Source organism: Podarcis tiliguerta (assembly GCF_965153285.1).
Source record: "Podarcis tiliguerta genome assembly, chromosome: 5".
In the NCBI taxonomy this organism is placed as follows: domain Eukaryota; kingdom Metazoa; phylum Chordata; class Lepidosauria; order Squamata; family Lacertidae; genus Podarcis; species Podarcis tiliguerta.
Window position 1 is genome coordinate 45,955,067 of NC_139538.1, and position 26,272 is coordinate 45,981,338.

Consider the following 26,272-nt stretch of genomic DNA (forward strand, 5'->3'; position numbering starts at 1 on the left):
TCAATCATAGTGAGAGGAGCCAATGTTGCATAAGATTGTGCAAAAAATCCATTAATTTCTCTGTTTACTTGGCTTTTTAAAATTACCCTATTCTCCTTGTTGAGAAATGATTTCCTAGGTTTGGTTTCTTAGAAACATAATTACATTTCTTTGCCATTTTGTCAGACATCTTGTTTATTTTTGTGATTTTTAAATGACAACTTGGAAGGGAATTAGACAAAAGTATAAACAGTTGCCTCTTCTGAGGGAATAAAGTCCATCAACTTTCAAAACAATATGTGCAGTGTGGTTCTCCTGCAAGGGCAAACTTCATCATTTTGGGGTGGTTAAAATATAAATCACTTAACCTTAACCTCCCCTTGTGTTTCGCTTGCAGTGAGTCTGAAAACAGGTGAAATGACAAACATTCCCCTTGGTAAACGGGCAATAATAGATTAACAATGAGCAACGCAACTGGGAACCTATTTGAGCTACAATAAAGCTTAGTTGACTGGAGAAAAAAAGTACCTGGCCTCAAGAGGGGAGGGGAGAGAAAACCTTAATTAAAAATCCATTTAATAATACTGGACAGCAAGTATTTGAGATAATGAAATCACAGGTACCAAAAACTGAAGAGATAGAATGGACCTTAGAGCAAGAAAACTACAACAAAGTGAAGGGGAGCAAAACAACTGGAAAGGGATACAAAACAACAGACAGACACACATGCAGCCGGAAGGGGTGGTTGGGGACTCTGAGAAGCGTGTGTGCAAACTTGAAAGGAAAAAAGAGAGAGAAAACAAAGGGAACGGAGAAAAAAAAATTCAAAGTGGATGTTGCCTGTTGGAAAGAAGAAAGGAAATAGAATAAAAGGGAACAAATAAATCACATGGAAAGCCCTAGAACTGAACAGAGGGAATGTGAAATGCCCCAGTACTAAAGGCCTTCAAAATAGCAACCAAATTAACACAAACCATGAAGAAAAGAAAAGAAAAAGAGTGGAATGAAAACACATTGATTGAAGTATTGATTTTAAATTGCTTGTTTGGAAACAGAAAGGGATTGGGAAGGATGCCAATAGTGCATTGGTCTTCTAAACACCCTTGTCTCCCAGGCAGATCTCACATGGCCATGTGATAACCAAATGTTTTGTGCTTTTTAAAACGTTCCTCCCCCAGTTACGGTGTTTGAACTTCCCTGGTGGAAAAATTCACAGTGATTTAAATCTAGACCTGTCCGTCAAAATGAAAGATCTCTGCTATCTCTCCACCCACTCCCCACTGGAGCTCAGGGCGCTGCCCGAGTCAGCTAGCAAAGTTCTCATTTGCAAAGGGAAGCAAAGCATTAGCCTTGGTATGAAGTAGAAACTAAGTAGGACCAGGTTAGCTAAAAAACTGAGCACAATTTCAAAGAAAGACGGAACAACCAACCATGGGGGCAGCTTCTCTATGAGTGGTTCCATGTATGAATACCAAGGATAAGCACAGAGGTGACAATAAAAACCCAATACTGAACTATAATGCACTACCATTGAATTCAGGCTACTGTCAATATCTTGGATTACTGCTGCCACTATGCAGTCTTTGGAGTAAGTCTTTGGAAGCCCTGTCTTCCAAATTGGTTGTGATGCCTTCCCAACCCCTTACGCAACATGCACAGAGGGGATCAGGCCCTACTTTGTAAACTGCAATACAAACTAACTTATTCTTGCCCCTCCTGGTCTAAACCAGCACCTCCTGGATGTTCTGTAACCTTGGGTTGCACCAATGGTGACAGTGACCATCTACTAACAGAGATTTCAGTCCATTTCCAGTAATGTGTCTATTTGCATGTGTTCAATCATAATTCCACTCTGTTTCTTGATTAACTTGTGATTTAAAAAAAAGAATTATGAGTACAAATGTTAACATTTATTTTGTCACAAAACGCACATGTAAATAATATTTTATCTATATGTAGCTTCTCCTAAAATATTCATTTTTGCTGTATTGGATTGTATTTTTAATGCATTGTATCTGATCTGTGCATTAGTCTAGGATGTGTAAATTAGGCCAGTACATTTGTGAACCAAACTAAATTCTCCTCTGTTCTTATGTACCACTAAAATGATCGGTTATTTTATAATTTGAGATTAAACACCACAATTTCACATACTTAGTACCTCAAATGTTAACCCCAGTCGCCATAAGTATCTGCAAGACTATGCACAATGCTTCAGAATTCAACCTGTGGAAATGGGCAAGAGGCCTGGGGCAAGAAACATTTCCTTAAATGACTTTCAACCCCATGCCTGCGGGAAGTACCGTGGCACTGACAAAAAACAACAACACGCCCTGCAGATACTAACCTTCTGATCCTGACTATAGGCCAGAATCCAATCCTCCTGTTTGGGATGGAAGAGCATGCTGTGGATGTAGAAGTTCAGACGGTATTTTTGATAGGTGGCGCCTTCATCAGAACTGATCAACAGGCTGCTCTCAATCTCGGGGTCAGTAAGCAACATAATCTGTAAGGATCAAGCAGAGGAATACTGAAGTTTAGGATGAGGATAGGCAAAGAAATAGCTAAAACCTCTAAAGCTCTAGGAAATTCTTTTTTTTTTTTCCCCATGAAAGGGTATTGGTTTTAGTGAGCTCCATGGCTGTGCAAAGCAACACAATCAAAGCAAACAAGTTGATACAAAACAAAGGTGACCTTCTCAAAGGCAAAGGGATTTTATAACTAAACATCCTACTTATCCGAACTTCTCCAAATACTTTTGTAATCCGGTCTACTCTAAGTTCTTCACTGTGTTCAGCATTGCTACAGTTCATTGTAATTTTGGTAGTGAATGGGATAGGGCAGATGTGCCCTATAACTGCATTTTGAGCAGGAGCTCAACAGTTTTGCATTACAGGAAACGCTGCTCAGTTTTTGTTTGGTTTCTACCGAACCCCTCTATTCTTTCCAAAAGTGGCATCGACTGAGTAAAATACTATGCCACTGAAAAAATGAAACTTTGAGGTCACTAATGTAGTGTTACTAATTTAGAGACTGAGCACTGTCAACTGGAAAAGCAAAGGTTAACTTCTCTTCCTCTGAGATTTCACTCATTCATTAACACATGAGCAGCACAAGAAAGAGAGGGCTGTCATCCTGATGCCAAACACATAGCTCAAAACTCCATAATGAGGGCAAAAGTGAGAGCTGAGAAGTGTCTTAAAGTGGTAAATAAATAATTTTAAATATATATATATATATATATATAGCAGAAACTGGAAACCCTGAATACAGACACCAATGTTTTTGGGGCGATTTCATGGTAGTCCTACATACACTATCAATATGGATAGCTGCTTGCATTTCCAGAGTGATTCCTAGTAATATAGGCTACTGTGTCACTATCAACTACTTGACAGGCCTACGGTCTTTCTCTACAACAAAACCGGTTACATTCTCAAATGGAGGAACTTTCCCACAGATCTGGACATCATTCTAAAACACCCAAGTCAACTTGCTAAGTGAAAAGTATTTCACTCTCAGCACTTGAAACCCTGGAACACACACAAAAGTTTGTCCTCCTTCACTGTGGAAGATTGCCATTGTATTGCTTCTCGTCCTTCCCCGGGCCAAGAGTTATTAATGTTTCCCAAATCTCACTCCTCACTCACAGAAATAAGACAGGATTCAGATTGGATCAAATGAATCACTTCAATGAGAAAGCTGTAACTGGTCATTTTAAAATGGAGAGACTGGTTTGATCTGCAGGACTGAGAGTCGGTATATAGAGGGCACTGGACTCTCACTCTTCTATGCAATGTCTCCTCAGAGCTGTGTATACATCAGGGTGCAAATGCGCACAGTTTGCACATATCTGACCCATATGATTATATGCTGGATTTCCCCTCCTCACATTATCTGCAATCAGGAAGATCCAAATTCAACAGGGCAAAAGCGCAGACAGCTGCTTGGATGAATAGACCATGTGGATGATGTGAAAAACCATGCACAGATGGGATATATAAAATCTACATTAAACTGCTGTGTACACCCCACGTCCTTTCTGTCTTTCATCCATGTTCCTCTTTTATTTTCCTCTCTACTTTGAAACTGTCAGCCCATCTCATCACTTAATTCTGCTTTCAGGAATCCAGATAAACAAATGATAAGTATTTTAATCCGACCGGTGTCATTTCATATAGCTAATAGTACAAAGACATGGAGCAGAATCCACAGAGGTGAGATGCTTACATGGGGCAGAAATGCACACGCAACCAGAACTGCAGCACTTCTTTCTGGCAAAGTGGCAACTGCCTTTCCAAATGAACAACAGATTGTCTCTTTGGCAGTGGGAGCTACTATGGCACCAACATAAAGCCTTGGCTATGCATGCTCTCTGCTCTCCTGCATGCAGATATCAGTTCTTTGGATTTTGGCCACAGTTCATTGTACATGCCTGCAAATATGCAACGCACTGAAACAACTTTACATATCTGGCTTCTCTAGGCAGAAACAGTATGAATGGTGCAGATAAAGCTCCCTCAGCAAGATGCACCCATTGGCACGGATATTAAATAGACATATATCAGCATGACTTCTTGTTGGATGATATATCAGCAGTGCCAATATTCAAAAAATGAACAGACAGATGGTTGAGTAATTCCATTACCTAAAACAAAATTAAAACTGATGCATATTAGCTGTTCGCTCAGCCCACCCAACTAAGTAATTAGCATATTTGTCTGCCTATTTTACACTTCTTTTGTATAGGTATGCATGCATGGATATATGCATGTCCATGCAAAAGCAGGCACACATGTACAGGTATAAGTGTTATGAACATATTTATTGAGTGACATGAATTTTCTATATTTAGTCTTCCATTTATATTATCTGATAGTGTCTCCATTCAGAATCTGTGGAGTGGAAATTCTGTAGCAGAGGGCAAAAGCAAATTGCTCCAGATAGCTAATCTGAACTGAAAGCCACCCACTATAGCAGTCAGAATGCTCATAGTATGGACATCTGTGAGATCTGGTGAAATCAGTTGAGGTATATAGTTCATTGCATCATCATTACAGATCGTGGCAGAAACTTGCAGTCAAGTAAAAGCCACTGAGTCTTGTGATAACAAAAAGGTAAAGGATCCCTGACAGTTAAGTCCAGTCGCAGACGACTCTGGGGTTGTGGCACTCATGTGGCCAGCATGACAAAGCCGCTTCTGGCAAACCAGAGCAGCGCACGGAAACGCCGTTTACCTTCCCGCCGAAGCGGTTCCTATTTATCTACTTGCATTTTGATGTGCTTTCGAACTGCTAGGTTGGCAGGAGCTGGGACGGAGCAACGGAAGCTCACCCCATTGCGACCGGCAAGCCCAAAGCTCAGTGGTTTACACCACAGTGCTATCCTTGTCCTGTGATAACATAATGACTAACAAATAAGGATGGCATAAACTTTTGTGGACTCGTATCTGCTTCATCAAATGCATGAAGTGGTGTGCAAAGTTTGATGGTTATGCACATGTTTGTGAAGGGAAAATAGTTGTCAGTGGTGAGTTCAGAGGAAAGCTGAGGACTGTACTGGTTACATTAAAGTTTTACCATATACAAAGTCATTCGTGATGTTTGTAACAACACAAACCATTCTCAGCCATTGAGGATGCTTCAGGTACCCTTATTTATTTGTGACAATCCTCCAAGAACATGGGTGTGTGAGAGAGAATAACCATCAAAAGAAGAGAGAAAGAATGCTTAAAATAGAGCCTATAAAAAATGGAATTTGGTAAGATTTAGGACTCATCCAGACTTTTGTGTTGTGTTTCTAGGCACAAGTCTTTGTCCAAGCAGGGGTTTTTCTATCCTGTGCTTTCCCTGGGGGGAAATTCCACGTTTTACTATTGAATTGGAGCAAACAACCTTTGGGTTTCTTTGGGGTTTTTAAAATAAAAAAGCTAATATTTTGAACTTGCATCCCCTGACTTATGAGACTCACCCCCTTCTAAAGGAGGCACCTGTAAGTAAAAGAGAAATAGAGAACAGGAAAGGTTGGGAGGGTGTTTTATTTATTTATAAGATTTCTTAGTGGCACTTTGCCATAAGGTCCATGGGTCGGTTATGCTATTATATACAGTCATTAAAAACAGATAAAATTGTTAAAATTATAAAACAAGTAAAACTGTTCAAAATGGTCCTCCCAAGCACAAGAGCATGGCTGTCACATTCCAAGGTTAAGAAATGCATCTTCTATATACAGAAAAGCTATATTAAGAGAATGCTAGATGCACCTCTGGGGGAAGAGGTGTTTAAGTGTTGTTGACAGAGAAAGGCCTCTCTTTCTTCAGAAATATTTGCAGGTAAATTTATGCAAATTTATGCTCAAACCATTGATTAACAAGTCATATGATTAGTTAACTAATATATTTCATAGCCCTGCCACAAATTCAGGGGAAGGGGCTGGCTACATGGACTATATTTCTTTTTTAATTCAATCATATGCAATCCTGTATGCAGGAAGGCTGAAAATACAGAAAGACTATGGTAAAAACAGTGGTTTTTTTCTGGGGGTACACATACCCCTAAAAAATTGTGAATCTAAGTTTGATCTCATTGAGGAGCAGTATTTCAAAATCAGTAGGAAAATGAGAGTACCCCTAAACGTTTTTTTAAAGAAAAAAAGCACTGGGTAAAAAACAAAAAGGGGTAAATATTTTACTTGAACAATGCAAATTACTCTATCAGACATTTTGCTCTGGCTTTTGCCACATTTGCTGAATACTGGCTGAGAAAGTAATTTTTGAATAATATGCCGCGCTGCTAATTGATAGTAAGCACTTCCCAAAGAGAGTATAAAGCAACATGAGTGGCATCTGTCACTTTGTTAATGATCTAGTTTTATGTGCAGTCATGCTGTAATAGATGAAGCAAATGATGGAAAGTTTGGGGGTTTTTTCCCCTTTGTTATTATGTTTGGAAATTCTCTTTATTGTGATAATTTGTGGCTATATTTCTATGCATGCTTGAGTTGCAAACCAATGGGTACTTTCCTCAGAATTACTGTATCTGAACATAGATCAGTATATTCAACTGTGAGTATACACTATATTCTTGTGCTTTTCATCTTCTCATCTAAGTTTGCACAGGATAGCAGCTCAAAAACTGTGCATGCATGTTAAAGAGGCATTTCAAAAGGAACATCTGTTCAAAAGGAACAAACCAAACAGGAAGGGAGGAGTACGTAGCAGCATTATATAGAAAAGGTGTGTGCACTTGCAAAAAGATCCATGACTCAGAGCATAGAAGGCAGATTGAGAGTATGGGTAAAATTGGTAGGAGAGGGAAACAGTGACCTTGCTGTGGGTGTCTGCTATAGACCTCCAAGCCAGACTGAAGACTTGAATGATGCCTTCCTACAGCAGATTACCAAACATTGAAAAAGGAGATAGCTAGTAGTCATGGGAGACTTCAGCTACCTCCAGGGCCTGATGAGCTGTGCCTAAAGGTACTAAATAACTTTGTGGATGTTTGACAAAGGAAGTCTCACTGAAATAAATAAGGCTTAGGTTGGGGGTGGCTACAGAGCTGTGTTTCCCAAACTTGGGTCTCCAGTTGTTTTTGGACTACATTTCCCATCATCCCTGACCACTGGTCTTGCTAGCTAGGGATGATGGGAGTTGTAGTCCCAAAACAGCTGGAAACACTGATATAGTGGAATCTAATATAGCTTGCATATGTGCTCTTTCTTTACAGAATTTGCGCATTCTTTTCTGAGTTCTGGGACCCTTTCCCATTGCTTCACAATGGGAAGGAATCCCCAAGTGCTTTTGGGGCACAGCTATGTTGAGAAGAAAAACCATGGGACATATTACGAGTGTATAACTAGGTGGAATGGGATCTTTTTAAGAACAAGGGCATTTGAGAAGAATATTGTGAGAGAACATGTTATAATGAGCCATATAAGTCTATGAACTAGTCTCCCAGAGGATGTAGATATACGATTCAGTGTTTATGAGGCTTAATAAAAATAAATGGAGTAGAAATTCCTGCAGCTACGGATCTCCCTGTCTGTGTAAATCCCTCATTCCCCATGGGTTAAAACCTACTCAGCAGCTGTCTTGCCATCAGTTCACCCATCCTCACAATGTTCTACAGTTAATGAACTCTGTGTCACCCTGGGCAAATCTCTTGTTAATAATCTTGGCACCATCCGTGCATACTCCAGCCAGGTCCGGCCATTTTTATGTTCACTTTGTAAGTGATGCATCCAGACCTTGCTGCAAGGAAGGCTGCACTGGTACAAGAAGCACTTAACCTCTTAGTAGCTCAAAGAAGATGCCAAAGACTGTCCACAGAACATTGGAAATAGGAGGAGGCCAAAGGAAAGGGGTGCTTGTTCTGGGAAGCTGCCAAGTCCTGCCAATTTCCTTCTTTTTTTCAGATGATAAATCCAGCAGCACTGGACTGACATGGGGGGGGGGGGAGAGGGAAAGGAAGCAGGATCATGGCAGGCCCCATCACATTTCACATACATTCAGAATATACCACATGAGCATGAAACAAGAAGGATTCCTACAGGCTTGATGTGCCTACAGTTTGTATGCATCTACAGTCTGACCCAACAGGGCCAGAACTGTGACACAACAAAGAGTCGTGCCTTCAGTGCAGCTGGTCCTACTCTATCAATTTCACTCCCATCAAGTCGTGGCCAGGGCTGCAGCCCAGGTGGGCTTGTGCAGCTCTCCTGGCTTCCTGACGCTGTTCATCACTTCCAGTTTCTGAGAGGGGATGGCGAAGGGTGCATGGAGCTCAGTGCAATGCAGGTGCAGAGTTAGCAGTGATGGAGCGGCTCTGCCATTGAGCCCACACTAAGCTCAGCTTCCTGCGGCCTTGCTCCTTTCCTTTTCAGCAACCAACAGGGATGTGCAGCAGTGCAGTCAGGGGCGTCTTACCCATAGAGGCTAGTGGCGCAGGGCACTAGGGCGCCAATTTCTGGAGGGCGCCAGGGAAGAGACAGAGGCTGGATGCGGCACCTCCTGGCATTAGCTCACCACCCTCGCCCACCTCCACCATGCCAAGCCAAAGTAGTGCCACGCCTGGAGCCTCCGCCTGATATGGCCACCATGGCACGAAGTGGCCAGCTGAACTGGGAGCCACTACGTCCTGCCTCTGCCTCTTCCCTGCCGGTGGAGCTGCCCTCCAGCTGCTGCCTGCATCCTCCAACCCCACAAAGCTGGGTGCATCACCGGCAGCGGTGTCTTCCCTAAAAATGGTCGGCAACTCTGGAAAACAGGGGGGGTGGGGCCGGGCACCGGAGGGATCTTTGCACCATGGTGCCAGATATGCTTAAGATATCAGCTGCTATTCCCATTAGAAATTAGGCAGACACAATCCCTATGGAATTTCAGACACCAGATTAAACCAGTTTTATTTCAGGAGGCTTTTGTACTATGAATATTTTTCTAATGTTCCTATTTTCTGACGCTTTAATCAGAACATTTTGTGTGTTAGTTCATTTATGTGCAGCATTTATATCCCACTGTTTATTCCAAAGAGATCAAGGTGGTGTATGTGATTTTTCCCCTCCTCCTCCTCATTTAATCCCCACAGTAGTCCTGTGGGTTAGGCCAGGCTGAGAGGCAGTGACTGTCCCACTGAGTGAATGAATCTTTATTTGCGTCAGCCATCAGCCATAGCAATAAAACAACAATATGATATACAAAGAATAGAAAGAAAAAGTCAATTATATAAAATACATTTTAGGGTTTTGAATCAAAAGTCAAATAGTGGATCTTATTCTGATTGCCCCAGCTGAAAACCTTGCAAGCTTTGCTGTCACCAACTGTCCCAGTGAGCCAGTGAGTTTCATGGCCAAATGAACATTTGAACCTTGATCTGCCAGGTTCTAGTCCAATGCTCTTTTTTATTTACAGTATTTATTAAATGTTCTTCATTGAATATTTTCCATTCCAGAGCAGGGAACAAAGTAATAAAGAGAGAAAAACAGCTGACAAAAACCACAAAACCATAATAAATGGGTCCAATAAACAACAATTTAACAATTCTGCCATAAGGTAAAAAAAAAAGAAAAAAGAGCAAACAACAATAGCAAAAAATAATATTTCTGATTTTACCAAATACCTAGGTAAAAGCAAGCACAAGACATTCAAACAAATTGAAATAGATTAAACAACTAACCAACTGAACAGCTCACATCCTATTTTCTGCTTATGGCATTCCACCCCCTCTCCCTCTGTCTTTCACTCAACCAGGGCCTCACTCTGTGCCTACAGACTCTCACTCTTTGACTTCTGAGTAACTTAGCACCTTTTGTCCCTCTCTCCAACACATCCAGATTCTCACTCTAAGTGGCATGAACTGTTGCGCTGAAGCAGCTACTGCAGAAAAGGGGGATAAAAATAATAGGGGTGGCAATAAGCCACAGCTCTCTCCCCCTTCCGTTCTTGATAGAACTCGCAGGCCTCAAGGTCAGTAAGGCTGCCAGGTAAAGACATGCAGATGGATGGACACTGAACACTACACCGCTCTTTTCTGTAAGCCACTTTGAGACATATAGAGAAAAGTGGAGTAATAAATTCCTTAAATAAATAAATACTTAATGAACATAGGGCAGCCTGGGGCCTATTGCCACACTCCTGCTCCCCTCCCACATGCATTTTAGTATTCCTAGATTTGTCTTAAAACGGACTCTGAATATTTTGTAAAACAAACAAACAAAAACAAAACTAGCCTTTGGCGTTTATTGTTTTATTTAAAGTATTTCTAAAGCACTTACTATTTAGTATCTCTAAGCTGTGTACAAAAATGAAAACATAAGAACAGTTAAAATAATAACATAAAAACAGAGGATAAAAAGAAAGAAACTTTGTAATAACAGGGTCCAGTCTTATCGGACAGGAAAAAATATATTCCTTATTTTATGTACGCTACCTGAAATCTGCATTAAGTTCTCTACCGGGAATTAGACTGGCCATGGCCAGTCTAATTGTAAGATTGTATCTTCCTGCTTTGCTTTTACTTAACACCATGAATGATAATAACAAAGTGCAATGAAACAGTCTCAAAGAAAAATTGAGTAAGCCGATAGCCGGGTACTATTTCTTCCCATGCTTGATAAATAGTGGGTAAGTAGAATTATACTTCCTCTGGATTTATGGCCAAGTCAGCACTGGTAGATTATGATGGCTTTTCTGCCTCTTAAATACAAAGAACACAGTCCTTTATTAAATAGGGAAGTTTAGAGGTTTTTTTAATCTCTTGACTGTCCCAGCAGAGAGAATTAGTGGGCTACGTAGAAAGAGATTTAAATGAACTCCTTTCTTTATGGGAGATCAAGTGATGCAGAATATGTTAAATCCACTTTTTCCTGGGTTAGGGGAGTACATAATAAGTCTCCTGCTTGACATAAAGTGGTTTTTATTATTGTTGTTGTTTTTAATATATGTCTATTGTGGCATAAATGGAATTGTTAGTTTGTTTAACCCAGGCTGTGACAATGGCCATGTTACAGAAAACAAATTTGTCATTTCTGGATAATAATAAAAGGTGCTATATGTTCAAAACAAACATAGAACGAAACTTCAACGCAGCAACACAACACAAACTTCCTATTTTAGGAAGGCTGCCCATGCAGAAGAAGCAGCTATAACTCAAATTATTCAGAGTACACAGGACCATGAACAATGGATTATTTTTTAATATGACGATCAATATAAAGGGGATTATGTGTGTGTGTGTGTACTGTATAAGAGAAAGCAAGAGAAGCTTGAAAGTGGTTTAAAGGAATGCATGAATCTATTTGCCTAAGGACATGGTAATCCCTGATGAGAGTATTTGTGATCGGTGGAACAAATAGTTGGAGACTATGGAGAAAGTCATGTAATTATACAGTGGAACACTAGTAACCTGAAAGAACTGACTTCCTTAGACTTGAAAGGATACATGCACTTGCTCTGTTTGCCTGATTACCTCTTCCTACGCTTATATTAGCCTCTGGCAGCCACAGGCAACTGGAATTTGGTGCCGTCTTCCAGCTGTGATTTAACTTTGGCTTGCTAACACTAATAAATTCATTTGGAAAAGCTGAATCTCCTTTAGTCCTGCATCTGACACAGGGCATTTGTGACTCAGTTTTTTGAAATCTGTTGTTACCAGATGTAGTGATGGTACAGTCTTAGAAAACATTAAAGGGCAGGTCTATCATGGGCTGTTAGTCATGATAGTTAAAGGGAACCTCCATATCTGGAAACAGTATGACTGGAAGCTGCACTCTGAACAAATGGATACTGGTTGTTAGGGAGACAAAGGTAGGACATCTGTTGCTTTCATGCCCTAATTGTGGGCTTCCCTGATGCATCTAACTAGCCATTACAGTGGTACCTTAGTTTAAGAACAGCTTAGGTTATGAACAACTTGGATTAAGAACACTGCAAACCCGGAAGTAGGTGTTTTGGTTTGTGAACTTTGCCTTGGAAGCAGAACATGTTGAGTGTGTTCCATTTGTAAATTGAGTCCCCTGCTGCTATGGAAAAAGCACACCTTGGTTTAAGAATGCTTTGATTTAAGAATGGACTTCCAGAGTGGATTAAGTTCGTAAACAAAGGTACCACTGTACTGGAAACACGATGTGGGGTTTGATGGATTCAGGTTCTGGGCTAGCTTGCAGGAAAGGGCCATAGCTCAATGGTGGATCATTTGATTCACATGCAAAAGGTATTGGGTTCAGTACCAGGCAGAACTAGGGAAACCTCCTATCTAAAACTCTGGGCAGCTCCCAGTCATTGTAGACCTGAAGTATGGAACCTTTTTCAGCAGGAGGGCCATATTCCCTGGAGGAGAACCTTCCAAGGACTGTATGCCAAAGGTGGATGGGCCATAAGTTAGCAAAGGCTGTGATTTTTACCTTTATACAATAGGCTGCATTTTGGCCACACCAAAGTTAGCAGTTAATATGCACACACATCTACATCCTTCATCCAGGAAGCGAGAGGCATTATCTTAATTCAAGGGCATATCCCAGAGAGGCAAAAACACTCTAGCAGAGTCTGGAGAAGGACTGGAGAAGGTTGAGGCATAGCTTAGGAAGAGCATCAAAGACCAGATAGAGAGGTCTGAAATGTTGCATTCATCTTCCAGGCCTGAGATTCCACACATCTAATATGGACAGTACTGAACTAGATACAGCAGTATTCTATGATCTATCTTCCTATAATCTAGCAGGGTTTTTCTGACAACTATATGTGGATTTATTGTGTTAATTGTGCTGGTTATAATGCCAATGCATCTGTCCCAACTTTTATTCTTCATTTTATACTATAGTACCTGTTGTGTTACAGAACTGTGGCTTTTTGATTGATATATCTGTCCAGCATGCAAATCTTTTAAAAGCAGAAAAGAACTGTATACAGGGATACTGCTCCAAACTTGGTCACATGAAATTATAGTGCAAAATGCCTGAGGCTTTCCAAGATTTTCCAAGCCAATGGGGTTGCAAACATTATTTTTTTCCTGGGAAAGATTAACATGGAAATTAGCACTAAACTTCCACTGAATTCTACTAGGTTTCCAGAAGTGGCTTTGGTGTAAATGCAGAAATGATCAGGTAAGGAACATCAATAAGGCAGAAAAAATGTCTGAATGCAGCCTACCTGAATACATTATCATGTAGCCTGAAATCAGCACAAGCTGGTGTTTTTCTTCACTAGCTGAAATGTCTGTGTGAATTTAAGTGACCACACATAAATGTCAAGTTTCACATGCTCAATGAATGTGACCAGTTTACCAAAAATGCAGCTCCTTTCAGAGATACTACTCAGCCCAGTTTCTCAAGTCACCAAACCTAAACACAGTCCAATTAAACAGATATAGTGTACATTAATAATAAAATCATTTCACAGATATCTTGAGCAGCGTACTTGAGAAAATATCAGATTTTTTTTCCGTCCCTTATTATAAATGCTTACTTTATGACTGTCATAAATAAGAGCATACATTAACAAGAGATTTTTTTAATGACTCTGGATAGCTTCTTTAACAAGAGACAATTAGTGTGAGAGCAACATTGTTCCAAAATAACCTGCATGGTCCCAGCTCTTCTTCTGTAAATTGAAGACACTTTGCAAAACTGCTGCCTTTAAATGAAACAGCAAGTATTTCTTTATAACTGCCCCCCTCATCAAATAGGGTTCAGCCAAGAACAGATGGTCTTGATGGCAATCTGAACATCAGTTCTTTCATGTGTACCAAGGAAATGGATGTCAGCCTATTGCGACATCATAATCTTGTCTGATAACTGCTAGCACTTGAAGGAAGTAGTAACCTTTTGGTATTTTCACATCTCATGTATTCTAAGAAAACTGACATCAGAGTTTGTGCTAGACTTTCTCAGTATAAAGTCAAACCTGAAACAAGTCATATTTTCCCAGTGTCAACCTGCTTACAAAAGGCCACACAGGCCTACAGAAATGGTACCCCCTGGAAAATTTCAGAGCTATGGGTCTGTTTTGATATAATCTTGGGGAAAAAAGAAACTACCTTAAATTTATTTCATGGTGTTCCTATTTCATGCTAGTAACAGAAACAACCAATGTGCTGGGTGAAGATGTACTTCCTTTTATCTGTCCTGGTGTTAGCCATTTTAGCCATACTGTATATAATTTTATACAGCTCTTAACTTCCTATCTCCTTGCTCACGTTTCTGAGCTAAAAGCCCCAAATAGTGAAAACTTTTCTTGCAGGGAAGTTGCTCTGCATGAATTAAAATACATAAATTATCTTTGTTTATTGAATACATTTATATACCACTTGATTATTTGCATTTCTAACTGGTGTATGTAAAAAAATCCACAAACATATATATACTTGCAGTAAAGATATGGCTTATTACAAAGAAGCTGTTACATATTGTTATCTGTTTTTTGTGGAGGTAGGCTGCATGCCAAGACCCTTATAATTCCCTGACCCAGAAAGTTTTATAATCTAAACAAGGATTCAAATTGTTGAAATAGCCAGACAAGGTAATGGCCCTCTAAGATAACAAAGGAATTGACTCTGTGCCAGATGGAAAATGGGTAGGCTCCCTCCCTCAACCCGCTAGAATTTGGAATGACAAAGATTAAAGGGGAGAATTCATTTATGTGAGCCAGAAGCTAAAATTCAGTTATGTGAGCCAGTATGTTCAATTCAAAGTGTTGGTGCTGACCTTGTGGTGGCGTGCAACAATATTTACTTCACTGATTTAGAGACAATGGTTGACAATTACACTTGCCTATTGATTTTAACTCCTTTGCCACTCATTCAGCTAACTTGTTTTGTTTCGTATAAAATATGCCAATAGAATACGTAACAGGAAACTTGGCATGAACACCAGGAGAGCTGGAAACATAATGAGCATCTCTTTATTTATTTTTAGAAGATACCACTATCAACCTAGTCAATAAAGTGTTTGGAAACGTAACACGTTTCGACTCATGTTCATGTGTAACTTCTAAGAAAAGCAAAACAAAGTTTCTTCAGTTTTAGGGAAGGATGATAAATGGGTGCATTTTGTTTGGTTGCAGGAGCTTGTGTCAACTTTATTGACTTTCCACACAGAAAAACGAAAAAAGAAAAACCTTTAAACAATTCGTTTGGAGCATCTGTAAAGGCAACTTGCGTCTGCTGTGAGTAAATGGATTCTGATCACTTCTAGGCACCAGCCTGAGAAGAGAATAATTACCTTTGCTGGGGGTGATGGCTGAATCTTGATTTATCTATGCTTTTCATTCTGACTGAATGTAAACCAATAAATAGTGGTTAGGGCAGGATAACTGGTTAGGCATGAACTCTGCGCAGCAGTGTGAAACTTCAAAATGTGGCTTCTGCATTTTCCTCTCACCTTTTCCCACAATTATGGAGGGAGAAAATTTAAAAGATTCTTATTTGCTCTAATGAAGCAAAATAACCTACATGCATGTACAAAGCAATGGGGAAAAAAGGTCAGAAAAAATTCTCCAGAAGTTTCTGACCAAAGCAGCAATAATTTTGAGGTTTAGAATATGAGTGAGAGTCATTCCTTATTGCGGTGATTGTTATTTTTTACCACTATTGCTGTGATATCACATGCCAAGGTCTGCACCATGGGGGAATTGGGAGCAAGCAAACCACCAAACTTACCCCTTTCTGCGGTCTTCATTGCCAGTGCTTTTTTTCTGGGGGAAATGCAGGGGTATGCATACTCCTAAACATTTTGTGAATCTAAGTTTGGCCTCATTGAGGGGCAGTATTTCAATATGAGTAGGAAAATGAGAGTACCCCTAAACATTTTATTATTATTATTTTTAGAAAAAAAGCACTGCTCACTGCTATCACCAAATGAACACATTTGGTTTTCCTGGCTGCCTTCACTAAAGCAGCCTTTTATCTGAAGTGAATTTGTTGTTTCCTTTTGGCTGATTAAGCCAACTCACTGTTAGAAATACAAGGCAATTAGGTGAAAATTGAGACATCAGACCAAATTTAAGCCAGTGCACTCCTAACCACCTGTGCCTCAAATGACAAAGATGGGTTTATGGGCACCCTCAGATGACATACCTATTCCTTCAGAGTTCCTTACTGATCCAGAACCAGTAAATGCAGATCAGAACTTAGTTACATACCAAAATTCACACTTACCAAATGTTCTGAGGCAGTTCTCAGCTCAAAAATGTACCAAGCTATTTTTAAAATATCTATTTAAATGTGCAGATTATTGCAGAAATGGGACAGTGGATACATGTGAAAATGATATGGATCAGAAATGGGCTGATCTTTCCATTCTTATCATGCCAGCACAATCACTGCTATGACTGGAGTACAGTACTTTGATGAATTTCAGGCATTTTATACCTGGTGTGAAAAGGATTTTTATTTCTCTTCTACAAGCAGAGTAATACTCTGTGTGCAAGGAGGAATCCCATCACACAAAAGAAAGAGTCATGCAGATGTGGGAGCTTCGTATTGCATCCCATCCCAACAAACCATTCTCAGTTCTTATTCAGGAAACAGGAATGCATTTAAAAGCCAGTATAAAGGTAAAGGTACCCCTGACTATTAGGTCCAGTCACAGACGACTCTGGGGTTGCGCCCTCATCTCACTCTATAGGCCGAGGGAGCCGGCGTTTGTCCGCAGACAGTTTTTCGGGGTTATGTGGCCAAGCTCTAGGCTCTGTGGTTTAGACCACAGCACCACCCACATGCCCTAAAAGCCAGCATAGTAAAGGTAAAGGGACCCCTGACCATTAGGTCCAGTTGTGACCGACTGGGGTTGCAGCGCTCATCTCACTTTATTGACTGAGGGAGCCGACGTACAGCTTCCGGGTCATGTGGCCAGCATGGTGTTAAAGAGTATCAGATTAGGACTGGGTGACCTAAGTTCAAATCCCAACTCAGCCACAATGTTCATGAGGTGACCTTTCTTACCTTGTGGGATTGGTTTCAAGATAAAATTTTAGAACTAGTGGTAGAAAGAAACCTTATATACCCTCTGAGAAACTTGGAAGGGTAGATTTTTTAAAAAATGAATATCTAAATATTAGTGGGGGGATCCAATGAGAATATATCTGAATTCAAATTTTGGCCAAATGTTTTTGGTCAGCATTATGGTTCTGCCATTAAAAGGCGGATCCAATGAAGAGACCAAAGTACTAAATATCTTCTATGCAGGGGGTTGGGGGTTAGAATCTTGAAATTCTTTGCCCATATTTGGGAACAGCTGTTGCATTATTTTGTTAGCTCACATAAGAGTGAATCAGTGCAGATTCTAGACTGCATTCTCCTTCTTTGGTGTTAAGAATTTTATTGACTTGGTAGACAGACGGCAGCAGGTTTTCATACAATAGGAGAATAACACAATGCAATTTGATTTTGTGGAACATCTCCCACGAGCAAGTATCAAAGGACTACAATCAGAGCTTGTAATTAATGTGTGCTGTCTTTAGTTGCCATGTCTTTGACAGTTAGATAAAAACAATATTTTATGATAAAAATAAAAGGGTAGCTATGTCAACAGAGTGACAAAGCCGGTGAATAATTATAAAAGAAATGCTACCCGAGAGCTTTAATTGAAGAAGGGTGAAAAAGGTGAGGTACCAAGTAGAATGGACAGCTCAGAAAATGGAATTTTAAAGCAGTAATTTATACAGGAAGTATAAGAATGAAAATGGTTTCCTAGTGGATGTTATTGGTTTTGAAAAAAAGGATAGGAGTTCAACAACAGTCTGTAAAACACAGACTGTCTCGCCAGAGTGGTGCATGCTCTAGTTGTCTCCCACTTGGGCTACTGCAACACGCTCTCTTTGAAGGTGACCTGTAAACTACAACTAATCCAGAATGCGGCAGCTAGACTGGTGACTGGGAGCAGCCGCCGAGACCACATAACACTGGTCTAGAAAGACCTACATTGGCTCCAGTACCAATCTGTGCTGCACTTGTGATGCTCTATTTTCCATCGTGTTGTTATTTATTATTTGTAAGCCACTTTGGGATTCACTTGAATGAAAAGCAGCACAGAAATATAATAAACCAAACCAAATCAAAATCACAATTCAGCAAACAAGAGAGAGAAAAGGCTTAAACAGGAAATATTTTTATGAGATTGAAAACCAAAACAACATATTTCAAGGACCAGATTACACAATGACCTCCAGAATCATTATAGCAATGTTTTTAATTAGATGTAGAGCTTCTCACATACTGTATACAAGCATATCCATACGCCCATGCATTTGCACACAAACACACAGCAAAATTGAATTACAGTCGTACCTTGGTTCTCAAACAGAATCCATTCTGGAAGTCCGTTTGACTTCTGAAAACATTCGAAAACCAAGGCGCGGCTTCCGATTGGCTGCAGGAGCTTCCTGCACTCAATCAGAAGCCACATCGGACGTTTGGCTTCCAAAAAACACTCACTTCCGGGTTTGTGGCATTCAGGAGCCAAAACAGATGAGTACCAAAGCATTCGAGAAACCAGGTGCGACTGTACAGCCAAACTAATTCTTCTGGAGGCCATGCCTTGCCCCACTATAATCCACCAAGCCAAATGCAGTTCAATCACCCTCCTCTTTTTTTCTGCCTGCTACAAAAAACAAGGTTTGTGTCTGTTAAGCATCTCACAAGACACATCTGATGGGCTGCATTTGGTTTAGTTTGCCACATGCTAACCTGGCCTGAATTAGTCTGTCATTCATTCATTTATGGTTGACTTGTCCCTTTACATCTTGTTTGTCTAATAAAAAAAGATGTGCTTGCCTTCTTTGCTTTGTTTCCTGTCAAACAGGTCTGCTAACACATAAATACAAGCAGGAAAAAATGAGAGACTGGAATGAATGCAATTCCAAGTGTAGCTATAGCCTACACAACAGCTGCAAAATCACATTGCACAGAACACCTACACTCATAGGAATGAACAGCCATTTCCTCAGTGACAGGCTTTTGTATATTGAATGGTAAGGAAATGAAATATCTGTGCAACAGAAGGGAAAGATGATTGGAGACCCTACAATTTAACACCATCACCTTCATTCATAAAGGACTAAAACACAAAAGGCCCTGAGTGCAGCTTCCATCTTTCGTCTCAGAAGTTGGCAACACAGCAAATAAGCATTTCTACTGTACAAGAATGGTAATGAAAGTTGCATATCCTCCAAGATCTTGAGTCCCAAAATGAGGATGTGCATCTTCCCATCTTTGTTCCCATGTGGGTCACATGACCTGTGTAATATAAGGTAAAGGTAAAGGTAAAGGTAAAGGGACCCCTGAACATTAGGTCCGGTCCAGTTGTGGCCAACTCTGGGGTTGCAGCACTCATCTCGCTTTATTGGCCGAGGGAGCCAGCGTACAGCTTCCGGGTCATGTGGCCAGCATGATTAAGCCGCTTCTGGCAAACTAGAGCAGCGCACGGAAACACCGTTTACCTTCCCACCGGAGCGGTACCAATTTATCTACTTGCACTTTGATGTGCTTTCGAACTTCTAGGTTGGCAGGAGCAGGGACCGAGCAACAGGAGCTCACCCCATCATGGGGATTCGAACCTCCGACCTTCTGATCAGCAAGTCCTAGGCTCTGTGGTCTAACCCACAGCACCACCCACATCGGGACCCAAAAACACACTTTGGGGGGGGTGCTTTGCTCTCACACTTTTTTCAGGGCAAGATCTTGGCATGAAATTGCATGATATAACAGTGCCCAAAATAGCCACTGTGCTTTTGCGGGGAGAAAGGAGGTGTCATAGTTTTTCTGGGATACATGCAGGTGGAAGCAAATAGGAAGATAGGAAGATAGGATAGGAACAGACACAATTCTGGAAAAAGCCCCAAGCTCAGTCGCATTTGATTTTGGCAGTAATTGTTATATCTTGCCAACCTAAATGTTGATGATTTTGAAAACCAATTCAGATTTGAAAAATAAATAAATATTACATTCAAAGTTCAACATGATTTCCCCCCAAAAAATGTGAATTGCTGCAGTAATTATACAAATACTGTTTCCAGTTCCAGCTGGAGCTAATTTATGTCCTACACAGAACATGTGTCTGGCTAGCCATAGTCATTTTTGTCAGATAGAGATACAATCTCCTGCCTTTGTCTCACGTTATTTCCCAGACTCATCAGCTGCATTGTTAATTTCAATAATTAGACGTACTTGCCTGCTATTCAAAGAAAACAGCATTCAGCAAATATGGATGTAATTTAATTGAATAATTTATTTGATGAGGGCTTTTATTTTTCCTTCCTGATATTCAGTCAGCTGTGACAATAATGGAATATTGCACTGAATGCCGAGTGATAACAGAACTGTACTTTTAATTTTTCATGTTCTTAATAATGAAATGATGTTCCCATTGCTTAAAAGCATATAAATGATGAACTAATCAAGTGCAGAACCTTTTCTGAAAAGCATGGCATCACATTGTAATGTGTCAAGAATAAAGTACAAATTCAGAACATTGGATTTCAATTCCCTGAACATTTGATTGTTTAGAAAATTCAAAACTTTTGAAAGTTTTAATAAGTTGAAATGGTAGTGTAGCAACAAAAGCAAAGAAGATGCTAAACAAGGGCAACTACCAGGGAAGCACTTATCTCTCAGGAATACTGCTTTAGGGAGGAAAGGATGCTAATGGGAGGCAGGCTAAAACTACTAGGAAAGGAGGAAGACAGCTCATTCATAAAGGTACCTAGAAGATAGTCATATCTTTTGCTCTAAAGACAAAGGTCAATGAGAAGCTAAGTCCCCTACCACAATAATTCCTATGCTTCTTCTACGCTTCAGGTTACATACACTTCAGGTTACAGACTCCACTAACCCAGTAATAGTACCTCGGGTTAAGAACTTTGCTTCAGCATGAGAACAGAAATCGTGCTCCGGTGGTGCGGCAGCAGTGGGAGGCCCCATTAGGTAAAGTGGTGCTTCAGGTTAAGAACAGTTTCAGGTTAAGAATGGACCTCCGGAACGAATTAAGTACTTAACCTGAGGTACCACTGTATTGCAAATTCAAGATTTCTAAGCATGACTCCAGACATCAACTATGGTACCTTCTCTCTTCTTGGAAACCTGACTCCCACATTTTTCTTCCTAGTGGCTCCTGACCTGCTCCAGTAAGTTTGGAGTTTTGTGTGTTTATATACCCCAGCACTACTCAGAAGTAAGTCCCATTGAAGTAGTTTCCAAACAATAACATTTAGAATTGCAGTTTGCAACCTTACAGTTTGACCCAAACAATGTTCACTCTGAAGTAAGTAGCACTGAAACGAAGATAAGATTGGAGTTTCAACTCTCACTGAGACTAAACTATGGGACTAAACTGGGCTAAGTAGTTTATGGATCAAACCAATTAATTCATCAAGCTTAACAAATGTAGCAGGGTTTAGCTAAGTACCCACTAAAGGAAATAATTTATAACCCAGACAACAATATATCAGTATGGGTTTGTGGGTCATGACTCCTTTACCATTTGCAAATCTGTTCTGACAAGAAAATTGGCCTCCTCCAGAGCTAAACTTGGTAATTCACCAGAGATTTTAAACTCCATTGAATTATCAACATTTGCATGAGCTCTGTAAGAGGAAGCATTTATATCAGTGACTGCTAGTTTTAAAAGCTGCTTTGAGTTTCTTTTGACCACTGGAATTAATGTTTAAAGTCTGCTGTATAAACTGGGCTGAGTGCCCCTATTTGCCATTCTTGTTCCTGATATTCCTATAAATCCTTTTTGAGCTGAATCTTGGTCTTGGGTCATGCCTGAACCCACCTACAGTTCAGAGCCAAAGAGGGGCAGCTAGGAAAAAAAAACCCCACTCTTCTCCCATTTGCCAGCAAGGAATAACCAGGTCAGGTAGTGACTTCTATTGATTTCAGTGGCTCTACTCTAAATAGAATCAAAACTGAATATAACCCTATGCTTTTTGATAATGTAGTATGTAACTCTGTATTTCAGAAATTTCCCAATATTTTCTTCTAGAAATTTCACAACCAGTTTCAATCACTGTGGAAGAGCTTGGGAAGCAGTGTGTGGTATTGCTGAAAGAAGGCTGGCTTTTTGGAGAAACATTCTCACTTATTACTAAGTCCTTTCGCATGTCTTTGAGGACTACCGAAATTTGCTTGCTACTTGAACACACCTATAGCTTCCAGAAGAAGAAGAAGAAGAGTTTGGATTTGATATCCCGCCTTTCACTCCCCTTCAGGAGTCTCAAAGCGGCTAACATTCTCCTTTCCCTTCCTCCCCCACAACAAACACTCTGTGAGGTGAGTGGGGCTGAGAGACTTCAAAGAAGTGTGACTAGCCCAAGGTCACCCAGCAGCTGCATGTGGAGGAGCGGGGAATCGAACCCGGTTCCCCAGATTACGAGACTACCGCTCTTAACCACTACACCACACTGGCTCTCAAATTCCAGGAGAATTTCCCTATGTAATTGGTTTCTTTGGCCACTGGAAGCGAAGCTTGATCCAATTCCTGAAAGTATGTTTATATAGCATGAACATACTTTTCTGCACATCGGTGGTTCCTGCTGGCCCTCTAAGAAACACCACATCTGGTTAAAAAAAAAAAAGATCCGCTTGCGCATGCAATTCCCACTTGAGACACACAGAAACACCCTGAGCCCACACTTCCTATGGCCTCACACATGCATGAGTATCACAACAATCCAGAAGGGGCTGATTACATTTGGATAGGGTGTTAACTGGAGAGAAAAGACACATATGGTTGATACCATCCACATGGTTACACAACATAACTGGGGTCACATGGGACTACATGAGGAGAAACTAGCTCAATTGCACAAGTTATATGGCTAAACAAGTTTTGTGTCTACTGTATAATGGCAGAATTAGCTTTGAGGTACTTAAGAAATCAACTCTCCATTTCTCATCAGGAATTCAATTTTAAATTCAGTACAATAAGTTTTCACTGCAGCTTCCTAATTTTTCTTGTAATTACATTTCCTATTTCTTGAATCATGCATTAACTCTCTAAGCCTGTTGTTGCAAATATCACACTTATTTGAGATCACAGGCAGCCATCAATAAACATCTCTCTTGAGTTTTGGGTACTTAGACAAACATCTGCTGGGTAACAAATTTCAGAATTAAACCCAAAGAAGCTGCATTTAATTCTGTTGTCAACAAGTGTCTTAGTTAATTGTAGAATCTGCTGGATGATTAAAGCAGAGGGGAAAACAAATGAGAAATAGCTTTTTGTGATTCAAAAACAGGTTTGGCATGACCATTTATTCTTCCAGTTATTCTGACATAATTAGGTTTACCTTAAAGCTGATAATTCTATGGTAATTACTTTACAGCAGTAACAACTAGTGTCTTTGTTTTCTTATCCTGGTGTTGTTGTTGTTGTTGTTTTTTAAAAAATAGATATCTGAATTCTACAAGTGGTTTTTAGTTACAGTCTCTCAAGCTAAGAGTGGGGAACCACAAATTCAGGGACTGAATGTGACCCTCCAAAACTACCGTACCTATCTGGCCCTAGAGTCTCTCTCCAGGCCACACCTCTAACCAGCCTTGCTTCACATCCTCTATCAGTGTTTCTGCCTGGCTGGAATGTTCTTTGGAACTCTGATAATGCATCTTGCTTGTCGTGAGGGAGAATAGACAGGAGAATGTCTATATAGAAACTAGCCTGCTGTACAATGGTAAAATTTACAATTGGCCTCACCCATGCTGTGGCCCTCAGAACAAAAGGGAATGTGGCCCTTGACAAGTCCTTGTATTAATTATTGCCTGTATAACTATCATTCCCTGCACCAATTACTCCATCAATTATTCGTCTTTTTCCCTAAAAGCTCCTCTATCTATCCCTCTTTTACAAAGAGGGGAAAGAAGAATTTTTGATGGATTGATACATGATGGTTGTTGGGTCTATAAAATCCTCTATTTAATCTGTGCAATATCTTTCCAAGCAGTAAAGTCTCTGCTCACCCATCAACCCACATTTTCAACATACTAAAAATACAATATATATCTTAGAAGTAGCCTGACAACCAAAGTTTCTAGCTGATGAGTTCAAAACCAATGTGGAAAATTCAGTGGTGCCCCCTCTCCTGATTTCTCTCTAGCTATTTGGCTTCTCTGTCTCACTGCCTTCCTGATTCCCCTTTCATGTACATATTGATCAATTGATGCGAACTCCTGTTTGTAGGTTCCTAAGTTGTGTGGGGTATTTTCAGACTCCTCCACTTTCATAATTGCCTCCAGGATTGCTTATGCTCAAGTTATATGCTTCTCCTTCCTAGGGATCAGGGGACTTACAAACATTTGCCAATGTCATGTGTACAAAAAACTAAGCACAAAACCAGCCCAAACCATGGTAAAATGGTTTCCATTTCAGGATTTCATTTGCGCTTATCACCCTAGGTTCTGGAATCTGTTCAATTCCAGTGGATTTTTTCAAAAAAATATCAAGTTTGGACCCTGGAACAAACACAAAGAGCATTTTCTTTCCTTATTACTAAACAACAACTGATTTAGATACTCTCCCCTCATATACACTGAAGAATCTAGGCCAGGCATAGGCAAACTCGGCTCTCCAGTTTTTTTGGGACTACAGTTCCCATCATCCCTGACCACTGGTCCTGTTAGCTAGGGATCATGGGAGTTGTAGTCCCAAAACATCTGGTGGGCTGAGTTTGCCTATGAGTTTGCCTTTGATCTAGGCTTTTGGAGCATACAGGTTGATGGTCACACAAACCTAAACCACAGCTTCATAATATACAGCATAATGTAGAACCAGAGAACCCTGTCCCTCTCCACTCTTGATTTCTCCCCATCAACTCTCCAGTAGCTCCTTACAGAATACTTTTTTCATAATAACCTAACCTGAAAACTTGTTGAAGGATCCTATAACTAAACACATACATACATACGTATGTACATGCATACAAGTTTTGTTTTTAACCAGCTGTTAAGAATATGTTTAGCTCTGGTTAGGCAATTAACAGCTGCTGGCCAGCCCTAATAAACCTTTAGTCCTTCTTTAAGACAGTAAAAGAGGCTATTCCTACTAGGAAAGATTTTTTTTAGGGGGGGGGGTTTATTTTTTTTTTTACTGGGTAGACTGCAAAATAAGCCCTTTCTCTCTGACATCCCATCACTGAAGCAATGCATGGTTGAGCTGTAGGAGGTTGTCGTTCTGATAGCTGTCCCCTGGGAAAGCTGGGGGAAACAATGACAAAACAGAGACATTCCTAACTTGTCTGCGGTTGATGCACAGTATACTGCATGAGGGCTTAGATTTCAGACAACAGCTTCTTCCTCCTCTTTCCCCTTTTTTCCAAAGAGCTTTGTTCTGTCATGCTGACAATGCATTTTGCTCAGGGAAGGTGAAACACAGCAGACAAAACGAGATATTGAGGAGGGGGGAAAGGCACAGTGCCAGAGGGATAATACACTATTCTGTGTCTTGTTTCCTCTCATTAAACACCCTGGGCTCTCATAGTCAAGGGAGCCTAAACTTTTCACAAAGGTGAAGAAGCAAAGGCTTCTCAAAATGGTTGGCTGTATTTAAATATTCCTTAACTGAAGGACTACATCATTATTATGAATATCAAAACATGTGCAGGTTGTAATGGGAAATGAATAAGACAAGGGCATTTAAATGGTTCTGTTGGACCAAATGAGAGATCTACCCAGCCTAGAAACTAACCTAGAATGTTTTGAAGTTGCTAGATGCACAGTCAGTGACTACTGGACTCATTACATGAATCTGATGGATCAGCTGATACTTTTGTTCACAGCAATCCCATGCTTGCACTTCTGATGAAAGCAACTTC

General features: G+C 40.3%; 1 protein-coding gene across 8 annotated transcripts in view; it reads right to left on the minus strand.

The window, feature by feature from the left end:
• The window catches only part of SORCS1 (sortilin related VPS10 domain containing receptor 1), a 424,966-nt gene that overhangs the window by 188,452 nt on the left and 210,242 nt on the right, over positions 1-26,272 (minus strand). For all 8 annotated transcript variants that reach the window (XM_083441628.1, XM_083441634.1, XM_083441632.1 and 5 more), the window contains exon 4: positions 2,327-2,485. In XM_083441628.1, the coding sequence (XP_083297754.1) occupies positions 2,327-2,485 (159 nt within the window). The remainder of the gene's footprint in view (positions 1-2,326; positions 2,486-26,272) is intronic.